Here is a 24,971-nt window from a genome sequence, read left to right on the forward strand (position 1 = left end):
AGGGTTTCGATGCCTACCATATTTTCTCCTCTGAAGAGATGGTAGGCATCGAAACCCTATAGGATAAGGAGATAAAATTTCGAAAGTATTCTTTGTCTTACTTGGAATAATAAAAATTACTTGATTTAAATAAAGTTGTTTTTTAATTTCATTGAATTGCTATAATTTGCTTTATTTGCTCTATCCTGTATATTGAGCAATTCCTATAGAATATTACGGCTATTATAGAATATTACGACCAGTAATATTTTGTAAATCTTATAATCACAGGTTTCCATACCAGCTGATTGCTGGATAAATCTATTCGAAAGTATATATATATATATATATATATATATATATATATATATATATATATATATATATATATAATGGAGATTTATTTTGAACTAAACAATCTCCATCTTGTGTCCAATATTGATCAAATATTCTTTTTTTTTATAGAAAAACCATAGTTGGCATTCATAATAAGAAAACGAGTCGATCTTCGGTATTTTCCGCTCTCTCCTGCAATTTGTCGACATTAGATTGTTTCCCGGTTATTCACCGTCGAAAGTGCTGCTCTCCTTTATCATTGGTTCACAATCGCGCAGTGAAAAAGTGACCTTAATGAAAAGGTAAACCATTTCGCCTGCTGCTGGCATTTTTTATCATCACTGTAATTCACAAGACACTCATTTTTCGTTGGTCCACTCTGTCATAATAGAAAACAGAAAAAAGAAATTCGTTAATTTAGCATTTCAAATTGACTTAGAAATAAAAAAAAGTAAAAAAGAAAATAATCGAAAAAAATATAAGAATGTTATAATGCATAGTTATACGTTATGTTTGCGATTATCTCCCTTGAATAAGAACTCTCTAAAGAAAGCATTTCAATGGATTCAGAACTTTCTAGCATATAAGTAACTTCAGTATAAATAGTAATTGTCTGTATTTTTGAGATGAGGTGTTTTCATTGATTGAGATTGTCGGACTGACTTCCTCATCTTGGTTGTTATCGTCACAACGTTTCGGCCGTTTTGCTCTCCGGCCTTCATCAGGTGTTTTCTATCGAACTGGGGAACCGTTTGTTAGGAGTCTCGAACCCAACCCTTTATTATTATTATTACGGGGGTACCGTGTTCGGACTCCAGCTAGGCTCTGGGACATAGTTGCTGATTCTGTTTTGAATGTTACTTTTTATTGTCTTCGTTCAGGATTGAACTCAGCACCTTTGGGTAACTATAAACTTTGATACAACGTCTAGGACCACTCGGCCATATGTCACTGTCACAGTTCGATACAAAACACCTGATGAAGGCCGGAGGGCAAAACGGCCGAAACGTTGTGACGATAACAACCAAGATCAGGAAGTCAATCCGACAATCTCAATTCAATATAAATAATTATATATATTATTGCTCGATATCAGAGACCCTATGCAAGTAGCTATTATGTTAGCTAATGTGAATTATAATAGAATTCAAATTGATTGCATGATAACCCAGATGTGTAAAACAGAATCGTTCCCAGGGTTGAAAAACGTGTGACGTAAAGTTCAGGCAGGAACAGAGGTCAAACGCTGTAGACAAAACAGATAAATAATGAAGAATAGCGTCACGTTTTCGAACGAGATAAAAAAAATCAATGATTTTTCAGGCCAGTATCTCTGGGAAGCCATGTGAATGAGACAGGTCCAATAATCTAAACCGTTTATTAATAAAACAGTTAAAATTAGTTCCTTTGCGTTTCTTATAAACACAAACATACAATTTTTTGTCTCGGTTAGTGGAGCAGAAATCCTTCATGACAGATACATTTTTTCATTTTTGTTATAAACCAAAGTACCCTTTTTGGGGAGTTGGTTTCTCCCACATTAAAAATCGACCTTTTGCCTCACTCTGTCCTCGTGGGGCTGCACGTAAACAAAAAAAAAACACAAAGATACAATGACTATGATTACTATCGCATGAAATTGATATATTATATTTTTTTAGATAAAAATCTAAAACGAATGTTACTACGATGTCGGTCAGCCTGTTTCACTCATTTCTTAAGTGAGACATTAAAGTTTAGTAAGTAAATAATTATTAAGATAACATTTGATCATGTCTCTAGTATTAATTCTTTTCAAATAAAACCTTGAAGAAAACTCAGCGAACGTCTCCTTGAGTCTTTCCTGTATGAAAAGTTTTTATTCGTCTAGCAAAACTGAAAACTAATTACGGACTGAAGAAAAGAAAATCATGTAAAGAACACCGTAACGTTATTGTTCTCTCTAACGAACCTAAACGTTCAATGTAGAGGCAGTCACAAAGGAAATGAGAACTTCGACACAAACTTTCCAGGTGCAAGAAAAAGTTATTTAATTTCTTTGTTTACCACGCTAGTTGCCGACACGTATTTAACACCAGTATGTTCTCTCTTTCTGGCCGTCACACCGGCCGGCTGTCATTACACGGCACCAGGCACAGCTGGTAGTGAGTATATGGTAACAGTCACAGCTGGTTGTAAAAATGCGACACCACATACAGCTGACTCTTAATCGAAAGAAGTAAGAGAAAAAGCCGCTGCGTGCTTACTGCGTGTAACTCCCACGCGTCTTTTTCCTTTTTCTTCTCTTTTTCTTCTCTTTGCAATCTTAGTCCCTATACATGCATTTGAGTCCGTGACGTCACGTTCATGCTCCGCCTCAAAATGCTGGCGCGACTACGTTACAAATAGCTGCATTTAATGTGTATGCATGTGTGAAGAGAACTTTAATTTATTTTGTTATCGAAAATGTTACACTAAACGTAATAAACTCCGTTTGCGACATTGCTCTCGTGTGCTTTACTATGATAATTATTATTCGTTCTACCGCTCTCGAAAGTATCTCACTTTCGACGCAATCGTTTACCTGTACAAGAGTCAAATATATCCTAAGATGGAGTACTGTTGCTACGTCTGAGGTGGAGCACCTACGAGTATCCTTTTCTGCCTTATCAGGTTATGAAACCGTTTCCGTAATTTAGGCGGATGGGACCTTTTCGCATCCCTACTTCACCTTTCTCACAGAAGAGATGTTGCGAGTCTAGTTCTACTCTATTGTTACTTTTATGGTAGGTGCTCGACTGAGCTTTAATCTCTGCCCACCCTGTAGAACGTTCGCAACAAATATTCATCTAGCTGCAACAAACGCCAACAATTTCCCTCACTCTTTATCTTTGCCTAAAACTAAACGAAAATTCCATGAGTAGAGTTTCTTTCCTGGAACTATCCGTCTGTGAAACACAATACCCTGGGACTGTTTCCCAAATGACTATAACATTTCAAATTTATATGTAAATAAATTTCTCTACAGTCGTTTTCTTAAATGATTAAGCTCTACCTAAGTTCCGCCATTACTGATCATGTTGTCTCACCATTTACCTAACAGTTATTAACTCTTATCCTAGAGTAGCTTGTAGGCCTTGACAAGCGATGACCTCTCTAAGTAAAAAAAAAAATAGTAAACATATGTAGTTTATTTACCAAGCGAGTTCCCAGAGGATATGAAATATGTAACTGTTATAAATATTTTTTTTATTATTCTGAACATGACGATTAAAAGACCAGACAAGTGCAGAATTTAAAACACACACACACATACACATTCGTTTATTTTAAAATTCGAATTTTCGACTCGTAAAAAGTCTTTATCAGGAAAATATTTTTTTCTTCTTAGCCATGATGATATTTGACTAATTCCTTAGTTGTTGATCCTGGATATGACCTTAAACTATATCCGGTGGTGACGCCCCAGGTTGCGGGCTTTGGGGAGTGTGGAGCCACCCTTTAATTGCCATTGCTCCCAGGTCCACTCTGACGCGGATTGGTAGTACCTGTTAGGGTCCCAACTATGGGTTAAATAGAAACCAACTTGAAAACAAATATATTCTATTAAAAAATTTTTCTTAAATCTTTGGATTTGGCATTAAATAACCTGAAAAGGGTTGATATGCCGTAAAACAAAAACAACCAACCAACCTTAGTTGTTGTCGAAGATGGAGATTTTAATGCCAGATTCAGTATATACGTGCTGGTACAGCGCATGTGTGTTAAAATAATAGCGAATTCATTTTTCATGGTATTAATAAATTTTGTGATTACAGCGCAGAGAGTATATTATATGGAAATTATTAGATGCTTTCGTATGACGTATTTAAAAGAATCTGAAGTTATTAGGCGTTATATCGACTTGATAAATAAGGAGGTGTCCTATACTTCTTCATGACATCTAATAGCGTTCATTTTCTGTTTTTCTTTATCTAATGTTTTTAAGGACGCATGTTCTAATCACACACCTAGATTTCATATTCTATGCTTACGCCCCCATCGTCAGTGCTGGTTTGTTTTGTTTTGTTTTTTGGGGGTTTTTGGGGGGGGTTGTATTATTAGCTTTACTAGATGAAACAGATTTTCATCGAGAAAACATGTCAAAGGGAAAGTAACTCTTTGCATTAGTAATCTTTCTTACAGCAAAGAGATTTAGAGAGCAGAGTTATGTCCCTTGCACATTCCAGATAGAAAAAATTTTGAATCAACGCGTGTTATAGAGTTCTCTCCAAGTGAGACGTTTTTGACTATGAAGTAATTTTTTTCTTTACTTGTAAATAGAGAATAAATATTAATTGTTAATTTCTATAGAAGTTTTATTAAATTCTACATTTTATATCCGTGCTATATTTCACAAATAATACCACTACACGTCAAAGCTGGACTAGTGTTCAGAAGTTGGAAAAAACGTGGGTCATCCATAGTTATAATATAGTTATAATATACTAGTGCTAAGTAGAGATTAAAAATATGTGAGTCATTCATAGTTATAATATTCTTATCTTCGTAAATAAATGTGTTGATTCTATAATTAAAAGTTGTTTCAATAAAGTTGTGTGATTTTTTCCGCCCACAGCTTTTTTAATTAACTTAAACAATCTGTTGCGCATGTCAGTCTCCGTAGCACGCTTTCTTCCAGCTCAACATCCCGTTCTGTACGTGGTTCTTTCTGATCTACATTAATGATCTTCCAACACACATCCTTACATCATTCGTAGACATTTATGCTGATGACACTACTATCTTGTCGGATATTATCTTGCTTCCAGATAAATTCGACGCTAAAGTAACTAAGCTGAAAAAAAAGCATGAAACAAAAGAGGGGGAGGGGTAAAGAATAAAATATAAATGTCTTGCTTTGAAACGAAGAAGAAATTTTATTTACAATAAGTTGCAAAGTTTTCCCTTTGCGGGCATTAAACTTAAGAGACTCCAAGGTAACATATTATGAAAAAAGTAACATGTAATGAAAAAAATAACAACACTGGTTCTTATAAAGAAGTTGTGTGTATCCATAAACGAATACAATAATAATCTACAAAATAGTAGTATCTCCTAATCACACTCGCATATGAAATTAATTTTAGGAGCGTACTCACAATTGAAAGCCAGTCAGGCACGTGTCTTTTTCTTTTTTTTTTGTTTAAAGTCCTTTTAGAATTTTCTTCCTCTCCATGCTGCATGCAAACTGTAGACACACAGATGAATTTCAGAAGCAAGACCTCGTCGCTTGTCCTGATAGGAAATTTCAAAATCCTTGTCACGTAAAAGGTATTTTCTTGAAAATAATTTCACTCTTTGTAAAATAAATACGCGCAAAACCGTAGCCACGTAGTTAATTTTCAGAAGTCTGTCTCGTCACAGCCGGGTATTAATTTCTTGCCGGGTTTACTTCTTTGAAGGAGGCTCATAAAAATTCCGTTTTCAGCGCCAGGCAATGAACACGTTCACTCTCCACGTCAGCAGAATTTCAAAAGAGGACGAAATACGCGCTGGGCTCGTGACGTCACGACAGAGCTAGTATTTCCCTTTTCTCCAAATTAAAGGGAGTTTCGTACAAACCGAAAATAAACTAAAAATCATAATGGATACAAAATACAAAAAATCATATATAAGAACCAGATAAAAAATAATAAACGTAAACAGGGGGATGCACCATTATTGGTACAAAAAAAGTTCCAACAATCTATGGTAGCACATCTAAGACCGTAAACGACCAAGTTCTCTCCTCTGATCTTGAGCAAGTGGTACAATAGTGAAAGAGGTGGCTTGTTACTTTTAATGCATGTAAAACCAAACTTCTATCTTTACATCATCAACGCTTTGATCCCCATCCGGCATCAATTGAAATGATTGTCTCTCGTTTTGGGGAGGCCTCATGTTTTGACAAGCTTCTGGGCTTGACCTTTACTCCTGATCTGAAATAGAACACATACATTAAATCCGTTGCCAAGGCAGCTGGAAAAATGGTGGGATCCTTCTATCGATCCAGTAGATATCTCACTGCTGATGCAATTCTCTATCTATATAAGAGCTAGGTACGTCCAAGGATGAAGTACTGTTGCCACATCTGGGCAGGAGCTGCTAGAAAGGACTTATCCCGCCTTGATAGAGTTCAAAATAGACTTCGTAGCCTCGTAGGTGTCCTTTTCTCTTCCCTACAACCTCTTTTCCACAGAAGAGATGTTGTGAGTTTGTCTCTGCTTTATCGTTATTTTCATGGCAAGTGTTCGTCTGAGCTCCAATCTATGATCCCCCCTTCGCCAAACTTACACAAGGAACACCCGTCTAGCAGAAAACAATATCAATAATCTTCCTCACTCTTTATCTGTGCCTAAACCTAAACGTAGATTTCATGAACAAAGCTTCTTTCTTAGAACTGTACGCCTATGGAATTGTCTTCCGTTTTCCTGCTTTCCAGCTGACTACAATATCGTTGTCTTCAAGTCTAACGTAAACAAGTTTTTGATTAGGCGTTCCATATAAGTTAACAAATTTATCGAATTTCCGTTACTAATGAGTACTATATTGTCGAATTGTCTACTGTACACTCTTTAACCCTTATCCTTGAGTGGCCTCTTGGCCTTGATAAGTGGTGATGCCTATGTAAAAAAAAAAATGGCGAGAGCATGCGTTACACACGCCAAGTACAAAAGCAACTGTGAGTCACCATATTATTTTATCAAGCGGTCGAACTCAACAAAGCACACGCGCGCGCTATTCAGGTAAATTACGATTTTCCGTACATATTCGTAGTAAAAATGTCTTTAATTAAAAATAAAAGAAAGAAAACTTACTAGTCTTCTTAACGGAACTGGAAGATGCAAAAGAACTTGATTGGTAAAGACGCCGGTGCCGCTGTAGAAGAATCGTCCTCTGGTAACTGGCGTTACGTTTAGTGCGACAGAACAATATTCGCAGGAAAGTCGTTCGGAAATTCACGTTACACAGGGCATAGCACAAAGGATTGATTGTGCTGTTGAGATAGCACAGTGAATAACCTGAAATATACAACAAAAACGTTTTGACAGCTGAGAAAAGTTAAACATATTATGCATTGTGATTTTCTTTTGTTTTCTTTTCTTTTTTCAACGGCGGCTGGATCGTTAACGACACGGACTTGGGACCTGTATGTGCCAGGTTCGAATCCAGTTCGTTCTACAAAAACGTTTTCATGAAACCCACAATTGACCTTGTGTCTAACCTCATGGAGAGGAGATAATAAATATTGTTCTAATCTAGGTCTCACATTTCTCTTTTTATTGTCTACTAGCATGGGTGCCCGGCGTTGGCCGGATGTTTTGAGGTGTATGCTGAGAAAAATAAAAACAAAAAAACGGTCACTTTTTTTTTACTTTGACCCTATTATGACCCCTTAAATTTATTGTTTAGGGCTCAAATCAAGTTATTAAGTTCGATCCATGATCAAGGAATCAATATCTAAAATTTCAAGTGTTTAGACGCAAAATTGTAGGAGGAGTTTGGTAGAGTTCTCCAAGGTCAAATCGTTGAATTTTGACTAAAATTTCTACCCGAAGACCGATCACATCGATTTTCTCTGTAAATACACTGTATATCAAATTTCGAATTTGTAGGCTTAAAATTGTCAGAGTTATTGCGTAGGGAAATGTACACACACAGAGACACATAGACGCACACACAGACAGACATACACTTTCACTTTTATAGATATATAGATAGATTTTTCTTTCTCGGTGACGTAATTTCGCAAGCATTCGCATACGCGCATCCGCGCTATGTTACAAAACATTTATTTAATATACGAGAATAGAATTATCTCGTTGCGTCAGTCGTGACCCTTGCCCGAGAAAAAAAGGGGTGGTAGAGAGGAATTAAAACAGAAAAGGATAATAGAGGATGGGAAAGGGGGGTATTGGGATGGGAGAGATAGAAAATGGGAGAGGAAAAGGAAAACGAGTGAGAGATATAGGTAAGATGAAGAAAGGAAGAGAAAGAGAAGTTTTAAAAAAATTACATATTTTTTAACTCTTCTATTTGGTTGTCCATACACCCGGGCAACACCAGGTAACCATAATTGCCATTATACAATACAGAAGCAAAGTACGTATTATTTGGATTCTTTGGACTACTGTTCTTGAGTGTTATTTTCACAACGTTACGGTCGATGTAACCTCCGGCCTTCTTCAGGTGTATCTTGTTGGAGAAAGGAATATTTCTGTCGAACTCGGGAATCCACACGGAATTTCGAACGGAACCTTTTGTTTAATCTCTGGGTGGTAGAATGCTCTCGTTCTATCAACCATGACTGGGTAGAAATCCTAAGTAATTCGCAATTGTATTCATCGTGTCGCCCTCATTGAAGATTGAACCTTCAACCTCCAGAAGACTGTCATTTAAAACTGATTATACTTAGCACTTTATTCGTTACGCCACGGGTCTTTGTGGACAATTCTAGTATGAATTTTGGGAGGCTTAAACTTATTCTTCCCAAGTTCGACAAGTGTTATTTGAAGAACAAATATTGTAAGAATGACAGTCAAGATGAGAACAGTAGTCCGAATAATACAAATGATTAATCCTCGTCTCCTTCAGGCCAAGATCAAAGTGTAGTATCTATTCTGATATTACACTTCACTTTTTTATTCTGGGTTAATGGAGGAGAAATCCTTCACGACTGACACAATTTTTATTTTTGTTTCTTGACCCACATTAAAAATCAACCCTGGTGTCTAACTCTGCCCTCGTGGGGAGGCAAGTAAATAGAATCTGTTCTAATGCTACCTCTAATCTTGACTGTTCTCGGCCAGGGAGGAGAAATCCTTTATGAGAAAATTTTAATTTTTGTTTCTTCCCCTACATTAAAAACCGACCATCGTGTCTAACTCTGCCCTCGTGGGGAGGCAAGTAAATAGAATCTGTTATGATACTACATTTCATCTTAACTGTTCTCGGTCAGGGAGGAGAAATCCTTCATGACTGAGACATTTTTTATTTTTGTTCCTATCTAGAGTGCCCCCTTTTGGGGGCGCTGGATTTCCTCCACATTACAAATCGACCTTGTGTCTAACTCTGCCCTCGTGGCGAATCAAGTAAATAGAAACTTAACGACGCCAGTGAGATGTTTTATTCCTACTCGCTTTGCCTGGTATGATACAGATTGTTGTCTGAACTTAAGGTTAATTGAATCGTTAATCTTGTTTGTTTGGGGTTTTTTTTGTTTTTTTTTTTTTCAAGTTGTTACTTGTATAACCGAAAGATAACGAATATAAATCCTGAAACATATAACCCTACTAACCATTTAGATGTGTTGGCATAAAAGTGTCACATCTACACGTTCATGACATGAACCAAGCAAGAAAGACAAGAAAACTTTGGACTTTATAAAAAAATTGAAATCATCATCATTATCATATCGTATGAATCCGAAGATTCTACTGCTGGCATTGGTTTCCCCGATATTTTTCTAGTCAGAATTATTTCTAGAAAAACAACGGGTACTTATGGAAGGGACCACGAGAAGGATGTCAACATCCTAAGTGAAAGTGAACCGGATTCGAACTTGGGACACTTAAGTTGTCAGTCCGCATCGTTAACCCCTTAAACGTTAAATAATAATAATTAAAATAAGTGTTTTTCATTATTTCTTGTTATAATTTTTTTTCACATCGACGCTGGTGGCATACAAGAAAACAAGACGAACAGATTTTTGAGTATATAAAGATAAAATCATCATATCGCATGAATCTGAATATTTTACTGTTGCATTGGTTTCCCCGATATTTTTCTAAGCAGAATTCTTTCTAGCATGACATTGGAGGTTACGCGAGGGACCATGTGCTGTTGCTAATGTTTTGTCTAGCTAGCTATCTCATAGCTGTCGATTTTTTTTATTATACGCGCTCTGTTACAAATATAATAAATGAGAATATTCGTAAATTGATTTTTTTTTCTTTCAAATAAATATGTTTATTTACAGACACATTTTCATGGGAACAATGAATATTAACCATAAAATATTATGAATTTTTCATACATAATAAATAAACATCGAATCATAGAATTGTCATCCCATTAACGAAACAGCTGTAATGAAGAGATCTAACATGAAATAAACAAGAGTTATATAAAAGAGAAAATGTAAATCTTTGAATTTCAACAAAATTTTGTTATATATATATATATATATATATATATATATATATGTATATATATATATGTGTGTATATATATATACATACATATATATACATATATATATTATATTTACATATATATATATATATATATATATATATATATATATATATATATATATAATACTTACATAATTACTAATTTATTATTACCAGCAATGGAAGATTTTACTTTAAACAAAATAAAATATAAAAGGCAATCAAAAGAATCGTTTTAGCCTCGGAAAATAGGCACTAATATTCCGATACCGATTCCAGTGCCCCCAAATGTTCTTTGGGGTAATTGCACCAAATCCGGGGAGTAATTGTGCCAACTTAAAAAAAAGTGCTTTTTATATGCGTGGTTGCCAAAAGAGTAATTTTAATTTTAGCTAGTTGGTGCAATTATCCTGGACTTGGTGTAATTACCCCAAAGTACGGTATATATATATATATATATATATATATATATATATATATATATATATATATATATATATATATATATATATATATATATATATCCATTTCCTTTTTCTTTTTCTATTTTTTATTTTTATTTCAAAATTATTTTTTTCATTTCGTATAATAAATAGTATAGCAGTCTTTTGAGAAACATTTATTCGTCGTTGAGGAGTTGTTTAGTGGTCTTCCACTATTCATCGAAATGCGTAGACGTAATATAAGGGGACTTCAAACATCTCTAATAACATCACATATTGGCGATGTAATGGATCGTTGAAGATTATCCCCTCACGCGATTTTAATACCAATGTTCACGTTTCAACTTCAAACTAATTTATTTTATCCTTCCATAACATGGTTTCTGCGCTCCAGAAGTTCTCATTCAAAAATTATACATCTAAATGATTTGGATTTCTCCTAATTTACAGATGGATATTCCACCATTAGATTTACGGATAATATTTTTTTTTAAATTCAATTTTCACCCCAAACAAGGCGCAGTGCCACTTTGAAGCAGGGGGCTACTATCAGGGACTTAATTAGCAGGGTCATTATGAAGGGAGATGAGTAGAAAGATGTTTGTTCACATTACACTTGAACTTCTGCATATCAGTACAGTTGGGGAAGCAGAATCCCGGAAGGGAGTTCCAAAGACCTACAGTTCTGGGGAAGAAACTATTGGAGTAAAAGGCTTTCTTGCACTTAGGGATCTCTACTGTAAAGGGATGAGACTTAGTAGCTTGTCGGGTTTGTCGGGGGTAGTTACGTCGGGGAGGTACAAGTGTTTGCAGTTCGTCAGAGCATTCACCATTAAAGTATTTGTAGAACAGGCAGAGGGATGCAACATCTCGTCGATGGGACAGAGGCTGAAGCCTAGATGTTAGTTCAGGACCTATCAGGTTGGCGACTCTCTTTTGAACCCTGTCCAGGAGTGAGAGACAAGCAGCAGGTGCACCAGCCCAGATGTGACAACAATACTCCATACATGGGCGAATGGTGGCCTTATAGAGGTACAGGATACGATCAGATCTATGCTTACCATTCAAGTTCCAGCCAATCTGGTTTTGAATGTTGTTATAATTATATTTTTCATCTTTATACGGGGACTTCGAGTTAAAAATCCTTTTTGGTGTATATATTTTAAATTGTCTTTAAAACATGTCTACTCTAATACGCTGAAGTTTTCAAATTATGTGCTAGTTTATATAAATGCAATTTTGTTGTTTTTCCTCTGGAGACGCGCCATGTTTTAAAACTTTATGGATTAAGGAAATAGCCATTTTTTAATTCGTATCCTTTATTTCAAACGATAAATGTTGCAAATTCTAATTTGTAAAATTTTTACTTCCTTCATATACCGATGCTCTATTTCGAATATTGAGCATTTTCATCTGGTTACGATTGTCCTATTAATATTAGTATAATGTTTATATATCCTCTTTAAGTTTCCAAAATTCCTCATTTTATACAGTAGAATTTCTGAACTATGTACATATTTATATGTTTGTTTGTGTGTTTGTACGTGTATATGTATATATTATTAAAATGACATATAAGGTATAAAAGTCATTATAACTTTATTTTATCGTCAGGACAATAAGGAAACGTTAAGGGGGAAATATAAGAAAAAACTCTTCAAATCATAGCATTTCGAAGCTAAATGCTTCTCATCGGAAGAGGAGACGGGCCAGAATTATACAAAATGCAAATATAGAAAAACTGGCTTAATGACATTTATATATGAAATGAGAGTGAAGGAATAGGATAAAATTATATATATATATATATATATATATATATATATATATATATATATATATATATATATATATTCATTTTAATCGCGTTGACACACCGGTTCTCGTCAGATCACGGAAGTTAAGCAATGTTGAGCCTGCTTAGTAGCAGATGGGTGACCAGTTGGGAATTCTAGGCGCTGTATGTGCTTTCCGCTTATCTCGGATTTGTTCCAGTCGTCCTGAACATACACTTCACTTGCCACATCTATTTAACAATGTCGACTCAGGAGAGGTGTGGTTGGGGAATGCGCACCTCCTGTCACAAAAATTTCACGCGCAGGCACCCCTTCTTGGGTATCCATAGTCTGTTAAAGACTGAAGGAGCCTGTGTGTGGGGGGGGTGTAACTCAATTATGAATTGTACGTAATATCGACTTACCAATTTTCCTCAAAAGCATATAAAGGGTTGTTTTGGGGGTTTAACGTTCCTCTCTGAAGAATACAACATCCCAAGCATTGTGTAATTTTCTTAGAAACATATTGCACTTTTAATGATGATTTGATGATTTGATGATATGAGGACTTTTTTAGCCAGAAAATCTACTTAGATTTTATTTTGGAGGCATTTCACGATCGATCGCCGGCATATGAAGTTCTTTTATGGATTATTTCACCTTCGTATTTATTGTTAGTTTGATAACTAATTTCCTGTTGTATGAAACTAGTTTTATAAAAACTCTTAGGATCCAAAACAGAGTCTTAACTCTAATAAATCCCGCACTGTCGGCCTAGCTCCAACCTCTGCCTCATCGCCGCAATGTAGCATCCCTGAACTTGTTTAACAATATTTTAATGGAATGTGCTCTGATTAACTCACAGCCCCCTCGACGTACTTACTCCAAACTTACCCGACAAAGTATGTAGGATGGTGTCCACATTTATGGCAACTCTTGCATCCCACCTGGCCTCTAGTTGTCTCAACACTGTCCTATCGTTGAAGGAGGCTGGTTGAGACTAGCAAAAACCAGCTTCATTTTAGACAAACTGCCAGCACGTGTCAGCCATTATCCCTAGGTTAATAAGATGTTTTTTGTCGTTCCAACGGACGAACTCTTCATATGAGTACTAGTATATATGATATTAAGTATATGACTGCATATGAGTGTGTATATTTGGCTTGTGATTTTCAAAATAAATAAACAATAAACGTTTTTGTTCGCAATTTCATGCTAAAGTTATTATACGATTTTTAAAGCACAATTTCTTTGTGTGTGTGTGTGTGTGTGTGTGTGTTTTCTTTTCTGTTAGGAAATCTTTTGAAACCGTTTCCTTCTTCAAGCTTGTAGTAGAGTGTGAACCAAGTTTTGAAAAGGGCAAACAATATATATGTGTGTGTGTGTGTAAACACATATATATACATATATGTGTGTGTGAGTGTGTACACACACACACATATGTATATATGTGTGTGTGCGTGTATATATATATATATATATATATATATAAAATAAAATCTGTCTGCCAAAAATATCCCTATTCCTACCCAACAAGAATATATCCACAAATTTGTTCTCGCTTTGAACACTTTCCTAAAAAATATAAGGTGGAAGGCTTATCACCATGACTTAAGCATTAAAAATAAACTTAAAGCGCCTATTTCCTCTGAAGACCAACTTCACCCAGAAATCTTAAATGAACTCCCTATCAACTCTCATAGAGAACAAAAGAAATTCGAAAGAATTGCTGCCAAATTTTATGGATCAAAAACCACTGCCCACCCCAAATACAACCCTTACCTCAAAGAGTTTGAGAATTCCATGCTAAATTTAGTCAAAAAAATTAAATTTAAGAAACAAAAACACCATTATAATCCGGTTACTCGAAAAATAAATAATTTTGCCGAAAAAGTTAAAAAGAATAAACATATATTCGTCCCTGCTGATAAGACAAAAAATTATTATAAACTTGACTATCCTACATATAAAAAAAACTTTTATATAAAGAACTTAATAAATCTTATAAAATAGTCCCTCCTAAGACTTTACATTCCATTAATTCTGAAACTAAACTTTTACTGACTTCTATGAATATTCATAACTTCACTGAAATAATTTCTCTGGGTACACCTAGATTCACCCTCAAAGATCATAAACCTAATTTCTATGACAGCTCCTCCATCAGATTGATCTGCCCATCTAACTCTGACTTAGGAGCTGTAAGCAAAAATATCTTAGATAGAATCATCCCTTCTATTAAAGAAAAAGTAAGTTTCCCTCTTTGGCTGAATTCACATTCCGGAATTAATTGGTTTGTCTCCCTTAAAAATAAACACCTCCTTAACTTCATAACCTTTGACATCCAAAATTATTATCAATCAATTTCTCCTATCCTTTTAAACAAGGCTATTATCTTTGCTAAAAGAAATTCTGACTTAACTGATTTAGAAATAAAATTAATTCTCCTAGCGAAAAAGTCCCTTATACAATTTAACACTAAGCTTTGGACTAGAAGGGATACCCCTGATAATTTTGACATCTTGATGGGTTCTCCTGACTCTGCAGAAGTTATCGATTTAGTGGGACTCTTCTTACTGAAAGAACTTAAATACCACTTTAAACATATCCAAGGGGGTCTTTATAGAGACGATGCCCTTTTTACTACAACAGCCAGGCCAAGAGAGTACAACAAAACAATTAAAAAATTACATAACTTCTTCAATAACTTTGGCCTTTCTATAATTATCGAACCGAACAAAAAAACTTCAAATTTTGTAGATATCACACTTAATCTTAATACCGAAACTCATAGCCCCTATCATAAACCTAATCTTACGCTTTTATACGTCCATAAATCTTCTAACCACCCCAACTCAATTATAAAATCTATAGTACCATCTGTCTCTAGAAGAATTTCTGCTCTTTCTGCTGATAAAAAATTTTTTAATCAAAATGCTACTTTCTTCAATAATGCCTTATGGAACTCAGGACACAAGGAAAAGATTAAATACAACAATTATGCTTCTCCTGCAGGCCGACTTAAATCTGTAATCACACACAATAAGAAACCAGTTCAAATAACAAGATCTGCCGCTATCAATAACAATGAACCAGTCTACATATATAATCCAAACCAAAATACTAATCGCAATACCTCTAACCCATCCAGTCGCATCAGGAGAAAGAAAAATATTTGGTTTAATCCTCCATTTAGCCTAAATGTCAAAACTAATATACCTAAGGAATTCTTCAACATTGTACAAAACTCTTTCAAATACCCACACAGATATAGTTCTATTTTCAATAAAAAATTCAATCAGGATTTCTTATTCAACAATGCCTAATTTAGCACAAAGAATCTTAACATCTAGTTACAAAAAAATTAAATCAGCCCAAAAAATCCCTTTCCCAATTAAACCGAAAACTAACTGTAATTGTAATAACAAACATCTTTGTCCACTCAATAATGATTGCATCCATAAAGATGTTATATATTCTTGCACTATTACTGAGCTCCCACATAATCCTCCCATAACAGACACTAATATTTCGTCTTCAAGTTATTCTTCTTCCCATCCTCTATCTGATATAGTTACTAATCCAATACACCACTCGAGAAGCCCCTCCATCTACAATCATACAACTAGTAATAATGATAATAATAATAATAATAATAATAATAATAATAATAATATTTCTCCTAACAGCCATCCTAAGACTAACAACACTCATTATCCCCTCCAAAATAGTCCTCATACAGACATTGTCCCACCATTTGTTGAACACTATGAACAAAATTCAAACCATCTAACTAATACAAATCAGCAAATTAATATTAATACCAGACCTCGAGCTTTTAATAAAGTACATACATATATCGGCGCTACTTCAACATTAATTAAGAAAAGAATATCAAATCACATTTCTTCTTTTAACAACCATGATTCTAATAATAACAAAGGAACTCCTCTAACCATTTTAATTAAAAAACTTAACTCTAACAATCAAATGGACTATCATAAAAAAGTTAAGTCTTATACTCCAGGCTCTAAGTCATGTCGCCTCTGTACAACCGAAGCTATAACTATAATTACTTCCCCTCAAAGTAACAATATAATAAATTCTAAAAATGAACTGATCTCTTTCTGTAAACATAAGTCCAAATTTAACTATGGCAATTTTGAAATTACATAGTTATTACTTTTACCTTTTATATAGATATAAAAAAATGTTCTTTAACTTTATCGTTTTTCTACATACTTCTTAATACTTTATAATTTAATAATCCTTTATTTTAATTCTTTATCTCTTCTTTGCATGGCCGATTTTTATCTGCATTTTCTGCTTTATTCTTTAAACTTTCCTATCTATCTAATATATCAATCTACCCACACTTTCATATCTTGTATGTATATTTACTTATATTTTACTATATGCATTTACTTACTTTTTTCTTGCTTTTTCCTGAGTTTGCAGATAACGGCCATCCTCTCCCCTTAAATAATTTTTATTTTTAATTTTTTATTTTATATTTTATATTTTATTTTTTATTTATTTTTTATTTATTTATTTATTGTTTATTTATTTTTATTTTCTATTTATTTATTTATTTTCCATTTAGTGTCTTCTAACAACCATTGCTGACATTTTTAAGTGATGACCTATACATTTCAGTTGACCTATATTATTTTGCCCTATATAATTTTTTCGCGCCTTTAATATTTCCTGTCTGGGTCATTTTGACATTTGTTTCTCTATTTTATATTTAACTCTATCATCATTTTTTTTCTCTCTCCTGTTTTTCTTCCCTGGTCTTTCTGATTTATGTTTATGTCTCGGAAGTAGAGTGAAAAGCATATCTTTTATTAATATTATTGGAATTTTTTCGTTTTTTCCTTGTACACATTTTTGTGAATTATTCCATGGATTTCTTATGGACCATCTTCTTCCAATTACGGGATTTCCTTGGATTTTACTTGTGCAAATGGAAATTCAATTAACTTTCTTGACGTTATACATAGTCCGATTAATCAACTTAACACAAGCATTCACATCTCAGCTCAAAAATTCAGAATTGCAAGAAATAAACTGTTTAGAAAAAACATAATACCCGCAAGCAGATGCCTCAGTTTTTCCCCGTTTTTTTTTTTTTGTTGTTTTTTTTTTGTTTTGTTTTTTTATTTCATTTTTTAAAAGAATTCATTATTACGTTTAGATTTTCTGGTTACAATATATAAGAATTCTGCGCTAATTAAAATATATTATTTATGTGTATTTTACCTGCTATCATATATATATATATATATATATATATATATATATATATATATATATTTAAAGTTTTTTTTTTTTTTTAAATGTCGTTACTTCCAATGTATACCGTTTTCGTTTAAAGGGTCTAGATTGTTATTTTAAAACCATTTACCGTTAATTTGGAGTTAAGCTCAATGTGTCTATTTAATAGGGACAGAGCATATATAGTGAAAAATTTTGTTGAAAATTCAAAGACTCACGTTTTCTTTTTATAACCTTCGTTTATTTCCTGGATTTTTCCATTACAGCTGTTTCATTAATGAGTTGGCAATTTTACGATTTATGCTTCCGTAAAAATATCCTGTCCCCATCAACTCCTTCAGATGTTTACCCATTAGATTTTTACAACAAATGGTATATTTTTAACATGCTGGACATCGTATTCGGGTAAAAAGATTTCCACAGCCATGCTTCCTCACTTCCTCTATCTTCTGGTGTTATATATATATATATATATATATATATATATATATATATATATATATATATATATATCATGTCAGGAGGCGATAGAAAAAATCAGATAAAGTGTTCAATCGCGCATGTCAGAGCTGAAAATACAAATTTTATTTCAAAACTATATATACATATTTCAAAACTTAATTTCGAAACCTTTAATGGTTGATTCAATGCAATGAAACTACTGGTACGCATTTGAAATATGTATACAGAGTTTGGAAATAAAAATTTGTATTTATATTTATATCTATGTGTGTATGTGTGTGTGTGTGTGTGTGTGTGTGTGTGTGTGTGTGTGTGTGTGTGTGTGTGTACAGGGTGGAACGATAAAATTGTCGCCATAGAAAAGACATGATTCAATTTCTGTTTCATGGGAACCGGCTTTCTTTTTTGTTGCCGCAGACCATCTACTAATGGCCAGTAGTGCACAAATCCCAAGAGCAATACGAGCCTCCTATCATTTCTGAAAGTGACACAATGTTCAACAAGCAAGATCGGAGGTGTGCGGCTGTACAACTCATGCTCTCTTCCGATCCAAGTTATGACAACAGGACCATTGCCAGCACCATCAAAACGCATCGCTTGATTGACAGGAATAACAGGGACGTGCCCAGGGTGTTTAAAACAAAATTTTCAGCCACGGTTATGGTCTTTGGTGTGGTTTCAAATGAGGGCTACATCATGCAACTTCACATCTTCGAAGTCTGCTTTAAAGTCAACACCAAAGTGTACCTGGATGTGCTGAAGAGTGTGGTGATCCTCTAGTGTAATCAGGTGACCGCTGGCAGATCCTGGATGTGGCAGCAAGACTAGGCACCGGCCCACGGGTCCAAAGAGACCCAAGTTTGGCTTTAGAAAGAGTGGTATGACTTTGTATTCTTCTTTTATTGCCCCTCTCCTCTCTTATCCCGACCTGAACCCGCTGGACTATTTTGTTTAGTTATACATTAGGAACATCATCAACATGACCTCCCACAACACCAAAGCCAGCATGATCGCCGCCATCCACCGAGTATTCGCCGTTACCGCTGACACTTGTGGAAAAGGCATGTTCCCAGTTTCAGATCCGTATCGAGGCCGTGATTGAGGCTGAAGATGGCTACATTGAATAGATGTCTGTTCTACAGCATAATCAAGTTACCTGAATCTAGTTTTTCAATAAAAGTTTTTCAATAAAAGTGTAGTGTTGTTTCCTTTAGGGTGACACATAACGTTCCACCCTGTATATATTGATGTTGGTGTCAACCCTCTCTCTCTCTCTCTCTCTCTCTCTCTCTCTCTCTCTCTCTCTCTCTCTCTCTCTCTCTCTGTTGCTGTTTTTTTTTGTCTTGTTTTCTTAGAAAATGTAAATGAACTCATGGCCATTCATAAAATTCACTACTCCCACATTTAATATATATATATATATATATATATATATATATATATATATATATATATATATATAAAGCTGAACGTCTGTGTGTGTCTGGTCACGAATAGGCTCCTATATGGTTGACTATTATAGAAAACTGATCACATATAATGATAGAAGATGTATCAAGACACAGGAATGGGTATGCTTGATCTGGCATAATGATGATTCATTAAAATTGTGGGGTCTGCATACGCGCCTGGTCCATAGAGTATGGAAATAAAAACATCATAAAAAAGGTTTACAAGTGTTTTTGATATAGATGTACATAATAATACTTTGATAAGTATGTTTTAACTTAAATAGGGATGGTATAATACAATTGTGGGGTCTGCGTCCGCGCCTTGCTCCATAGAATGGAAATAGGCACAAACTTTAATAAAGCCTTTTTATATCTATCTGCGTAAGTATACTTTGATAATTGTGTTTCAGTTTGAAGAAATATGGTATAATAAAATTATGGGGTGTTCGTTCGCGCCTGACCTCCATAGAATGGAAATATGTCACAAAGTTTAACAGTCAACACCCCATAATTTTATTATACCATATTTCTTCAAACTGAAACATAATTATCAAAGTATACTTACGCAAATGAATATGAAAAGTCTTTATTAAAGTTTGTGCCATATGTCCATGGAATACAGGCGCGAACGCAGACCCCACAATTGTATTATACCATCCCTATTTAAGTTGAAACATACTTATCAAAGAATTCTTATGTACATCTATATCAAAAACCCTTGTAAACTTTTTATTTTTCATTTTTATTTCCATACTTTGGGGGACAGACGCGAACGCAGACCCCACAATTTTTATGAACCACCGTTCTGCCAGATCAAATATACCCATTCCTGATCCTCGATACATCTTTTATTATTATATGTAATCCGTTTTTTAAAATAGTCAACCATATAGGAGCCTATTCGTGACCACACACACACACACACACACACAGACAGACAGACAGACAGACAGACGTTCAGCTTTATATATATATATATATATATATATATATATATATATATGTTTACAGCTTTATATATATATATATATATATATATATATATATATGTTTACAGCTTTATATATATATATATATATATATATATATATATATATATATATATGTTTACAGTCAACGATGGGTACTTCTGCTAGTATATATATATAAAGAGTAAAAGAAAGAAAGGAGCAGTAAAGTGATAGGTGGTCATCTACAGACAACTGCTTTGTTGTTTCTTAAGTTCGAAAAAATTCTTTTGAAGAAGGTTAGAGGTTACATCAACTGAAACCTTACGAAAATAGCAACCAATACAAAAGTAGTTGCCAAATAATTCAAATAATACAATTAGTTGCTTTTTTTTCATTTATCCATGGTTTGTTCCATCTATAATATAAAGGGCATGTGTAGGTGTTTACCTATAAGTCAGCAACTATAAAAGACACATCCATAAAACTGATCTATTCTTTTCTGGCATTGCCTCAGACGGAATATGGACACATTTGAGAATATTAATTTGCGGGGGGTGGAGAGGGGTAACATGAAAAAAAAATAATCTGGGTCGATTTTTGTTCAGTTGCTTGAGAAGAGGTGGTAGAGGAGAGTTATAGCGGAAAAGGATGATAAGTGACGGAAAGGAGAATATGGGGATGGGAGTGATAAAAAGTGGGAGAGGAAAAGGAAAACAAGTAAGAGAGATAGAGAGGAAGAGAAAGAAAAGTTTTAAAAAGAAAAAAAATTTGCACAATTTTTTTAACTCTTGTATTTGGGTTTCCATACACCCGAGCAACGCCAGATAACCATAATTATCATAATACAATACAAAGAGGAAATAATACTATTTTTTGTATTCTTCAAACTACTGTTTTCATCTTGAGTGTTATTTTCACAACGTTTAGGTCGATGTAACCTCCGACTTTCTTCAGGTGTATCATGTCGAATTCAAGAATAGGTCTGTCGAACTCTGGAATCTTTCTGTCGAACTCGGGAAACACTGTCGAATTCTGGAATCTGCACGAATTTTCGAACGGGGCCGTTTATTTAATCTCTGGGAGTAGAACGCTCTCGTTTCGTCAGCCATGACTGAGTAGAAGTTTTAAGCAATTCACAATTGTATTTTTGAGTGTCGCTTGTACTGAAGATTCAACTTTCAACCTCGTGAAGAGTGTAACTTTACAAATAAATTTTACCAAGTACGGAGGTTACATCAATAGAAACGTTGTGAAAATAACTAAAGATGGGAACAGCGGTCCGAAAAATCGAAATAATACGAACAATCAAGTCTCCTCTAAAAAATTCAGAAACGTAAGAAGGAAAATAATTTATTTTTAACTTACCAATCGCATAGACCGTTCCATTGATGCAATCTTCACAGAAGACCTGGAACACGGTAAACAGATTATAAGGTGTCCACGTGATGATAAACGCCAGTAAAATGGCGCTGAGTATTTTGGCCGCTTTTTTCTCCTGGTAACCTTGCTGTTTTTTGCGCTTTACCTGTTGTAAGCGTATCCTTTCGAGCACCCAACGCGCCAGTGTTGTCTGCCTCGCAACGGAGGTCAAGTCGATTGTAGGGGTAGTCTTTCGACTTATACCCGGCGTGCTGATTCTGCTGTCAGTCTGATCGTCGTTTTTTGTTCTGAACATTTGGTGTTCTGTTTTACGCGTTTGGGATTTGTGGGGACGAAACGCCGTTTCTGAACACGAGTCGATGCGTTCGCGGGTTCTACAATTTTCTAACTCCTCACTTTCTGTCTTTCCTGGCTCCATGTCTTTGATAAACTGAAAGGCCAACCGATCCGAAGGGTCTTTGTTCGGCATTTTTAAATGTATTGAATCTAGTTGCTGAGTGTAAAAACCCTCTCTTTCCGATTCTATATCGACCGCGTTTGCATCAGAATTCTTTGGGTCCTCATCTCGAGATTTTTGCGAATCTAGAGGAAGTATATATTCTCCACTGTTGTCAGACCGAACATTTTGCCGGTTTGACTTCAACGAACTTGACAAAGTAGAACTGTATAAAGCTACGCGACAGGACGATACAGGCGAATCGTTTTTACATCTCTCGTTGGTAGCTGTTGGCGGTGCCGAAGACACGGCATTATCAGGATTTCCATTGTCTTCCATCTCTTTGTCGACTAAGCAGCATCGCTTGAGCACATTTAGCCATTTCTTTTGATATTTTTCAGAATGGTTATTATAATCCTCCGTAAAAGAATCAATCTCGCTAATATCTGGAGAGGAGTTAGCCCACCTCTGGTTCGTGCTCGTTCCTAGACTTTCGTCATCGCTTGAACACGTCGATCGTTTGCTGTGATTGTGCTGACTATCAGCGGTCAAATTAACTAACCGTTTCTTTCTTTTCTCTGTTGCTTTCCAAATCCTATAGTAAAGGAACGTCATGATAGTCACTGGGACATAAAAAGCCATGAGAGCCGTTATAATTGTCACGTAGGAATTTGTCTTCAAAAACTGTATATAGCAATCGTTCGGAGGGACTGTTCGTTTGCCTTCTATGTAAGGCCAGGAGAATATCCAAGGTGTCCATAAAATAATCGATATTATCCATGCACAGCCTATCATGGCTGCAGCTCTTTTTGGTGTTCGTTTGGCTCGATATGTTAAAGGTCGTTTCACGGAGAAATATCGATCGAAACTTATAATCAACAAATTGGCTACAGATGCATTGCTCATGGTGTAGTCGATGGCAAGCCAGCAATCGCAAAGTGTTGGACCAAGTGGCCATCTGTAGCCGTATAATAGATAGAGAGTGAAAAACGGCATTGAGATTGCTCCGATTGCCAGATCAGCTACTGCCAGGCTCAAAAGGAAGTAGTTACTGACAGTTTGGAGCTGTTTCTCAACTTTAAATGCGACAACAACAAGGACGTTGCCAATTATGGTGGTAAGGGACATAACTGCGCAAATAGTTGCAATGGCGGCCGTCTCAACAAGAGTGTAGGGGATCGTGATCTGACTGAGCGATTCGTTTTTAAATTCAATCGGGTCATAATTCCAGCCTTTTTCGGGTGTTAAGCCGGTCCTTTCGGTTACTACATTTGCAAACTGACTGACAGAAGTTTCAATACTGCTTGATCTCCCTGGGTCAAAAAGAGATGTCTCGATGCTTGGCTCGTCAGACGGGAATAAAAACGATCCCATTGTACATTTTAGCCGACATAAACTGCAGTTGTGTTCTTTAAACAATCCAAAATAATTACGTCCTTTTTTTTTTTTTTTTTAGCGGTGACTCTTTTATGTTTTATCACTTCCGGCTTCCGGGAAGTATTTTATCCGGTCTCTATGCACCTGTTCAACAACCTAACAGAATAACAGTTCTCGGAGTTTTCATGGCAATGTTATTACGTATGAAATTTTTCATTATATTTTTAAGGAAAGTTACTTAAATATGCATATCGTTCAAAGAAATTTTTGAACCATCGATATTTTTTACCGACTCAATAAATAAATTTTCAATGGTATTTTATGATCGTATTTTTATGAAAGTCTTTTGTTCGTATTTTTATGAAAGTTTTAGTCGAAAAATATTTTTCATTAAAAAAATTCCCATATTTTGAAGGATGTTTGGATGTGGGTATAGATCCATAAAGTCTTCGGAATATCAGAATCCTTCAGGAATGAAAACTCATTTTTTTGTCTACAATGTAATTCATGTTTTCTACAAAAAACTGCAGACTTCGTAGTTATTATCTTACATAGCAACCAATACGTGTTATCTGCACAAACAATGCATTTCAATCTGGAGAGCAGGATTATTTTTTAGTCGATTTAGTCAGATAAGATATTGCTTTTGGTTTTGGTGGAGAGTTGCACTCTCTGTGTGTGCTGTTGTTTTTTTCCGCGAATAGAATTTTACGGCTTCACAAAGCCGATACATTTTGCTTAGCTGTAAACGTACACATTAGTTTCGGATGATTAACGTAAAAGCCATTCTGTTTGAGAAGCGATCAACAATCTTTTAGAAACAATAATCTATTGACTTGAGACGATGATATGTAAATAGAGACCTTAAATAATAATAAAAAATGAAGTCCAGGTTTACAAGTAAACTTACTCAACGTTCATCTATTTAGT

General features: G+C 34.9%; 1 protein-coding gene across 1 annotated transcript; it reads right to left on the reverse strand.

The window, feature by feature from the left end:
* Positions 1–431: 431 nt before the first annotated feature.
* Positions 432–24,971, reverse strand: LOC145254660 (muscarinic acetylcholine receptor M2-like). Its single transcript, XM_080113312.1, has 3 exons — positions 22,214–24,971; positions 7,134–7,337; positions 432–694 (listed from the first exon to the last, which is right to left on the reverse strand). Exons 1-3 carry the CDS (start codon positions 24,036–24,038, stop codon positions 675–677), a joined length of 2,049 nt encoding a protein of 682 aa, XP_079969438.1. The 5' UTR covers positions 24,039–24,971; the 3' UTR covers positions 432–674.

The sequence above is a fragment of the Euprymna scolopes genome, chromosome 3, assembly GCF_053919585.1.
Source record: "Euprymna scolopes isolate OS-2025 chromosome 3, ASM5391958v1, whole genome shotgun sequence".
Taxonomy (NCBI): domain Eukaryota; kingdom Metazoa; phylum Mollusca; class Cephalopoda; order Sepiida; family Sepiolidae; genus Euprymna; species Euprymna scolopes.

What these genes read in the sequence shown, in the direction of transcription:
- LOC145254660 (XM_080113312.1), bottom strand. Translation starts at nt 24,038, where the DNA reads ATGGGATCGTTTTTATTCCCGTCTGACGAGCCAAGCATCGAGACATCT. An exon ending in TGGAACGGTCTATGCGATTG is followed by an intron (nt 7,338 to 22,213) that starts GTAAGTTAAAAA and finishes TGTATATTTCAG; the next exon opens with GTTATTCACTGTGCTATCTC. An exon ending in CAGTTCCGTTAAGAAGACTA is followed by an intron (nt 695 to 7,133) that starts GTAAGTTTTCTT and finishes CTATTATGACAG; the next exon opens with AGTGGACCAACGAAAAATGA.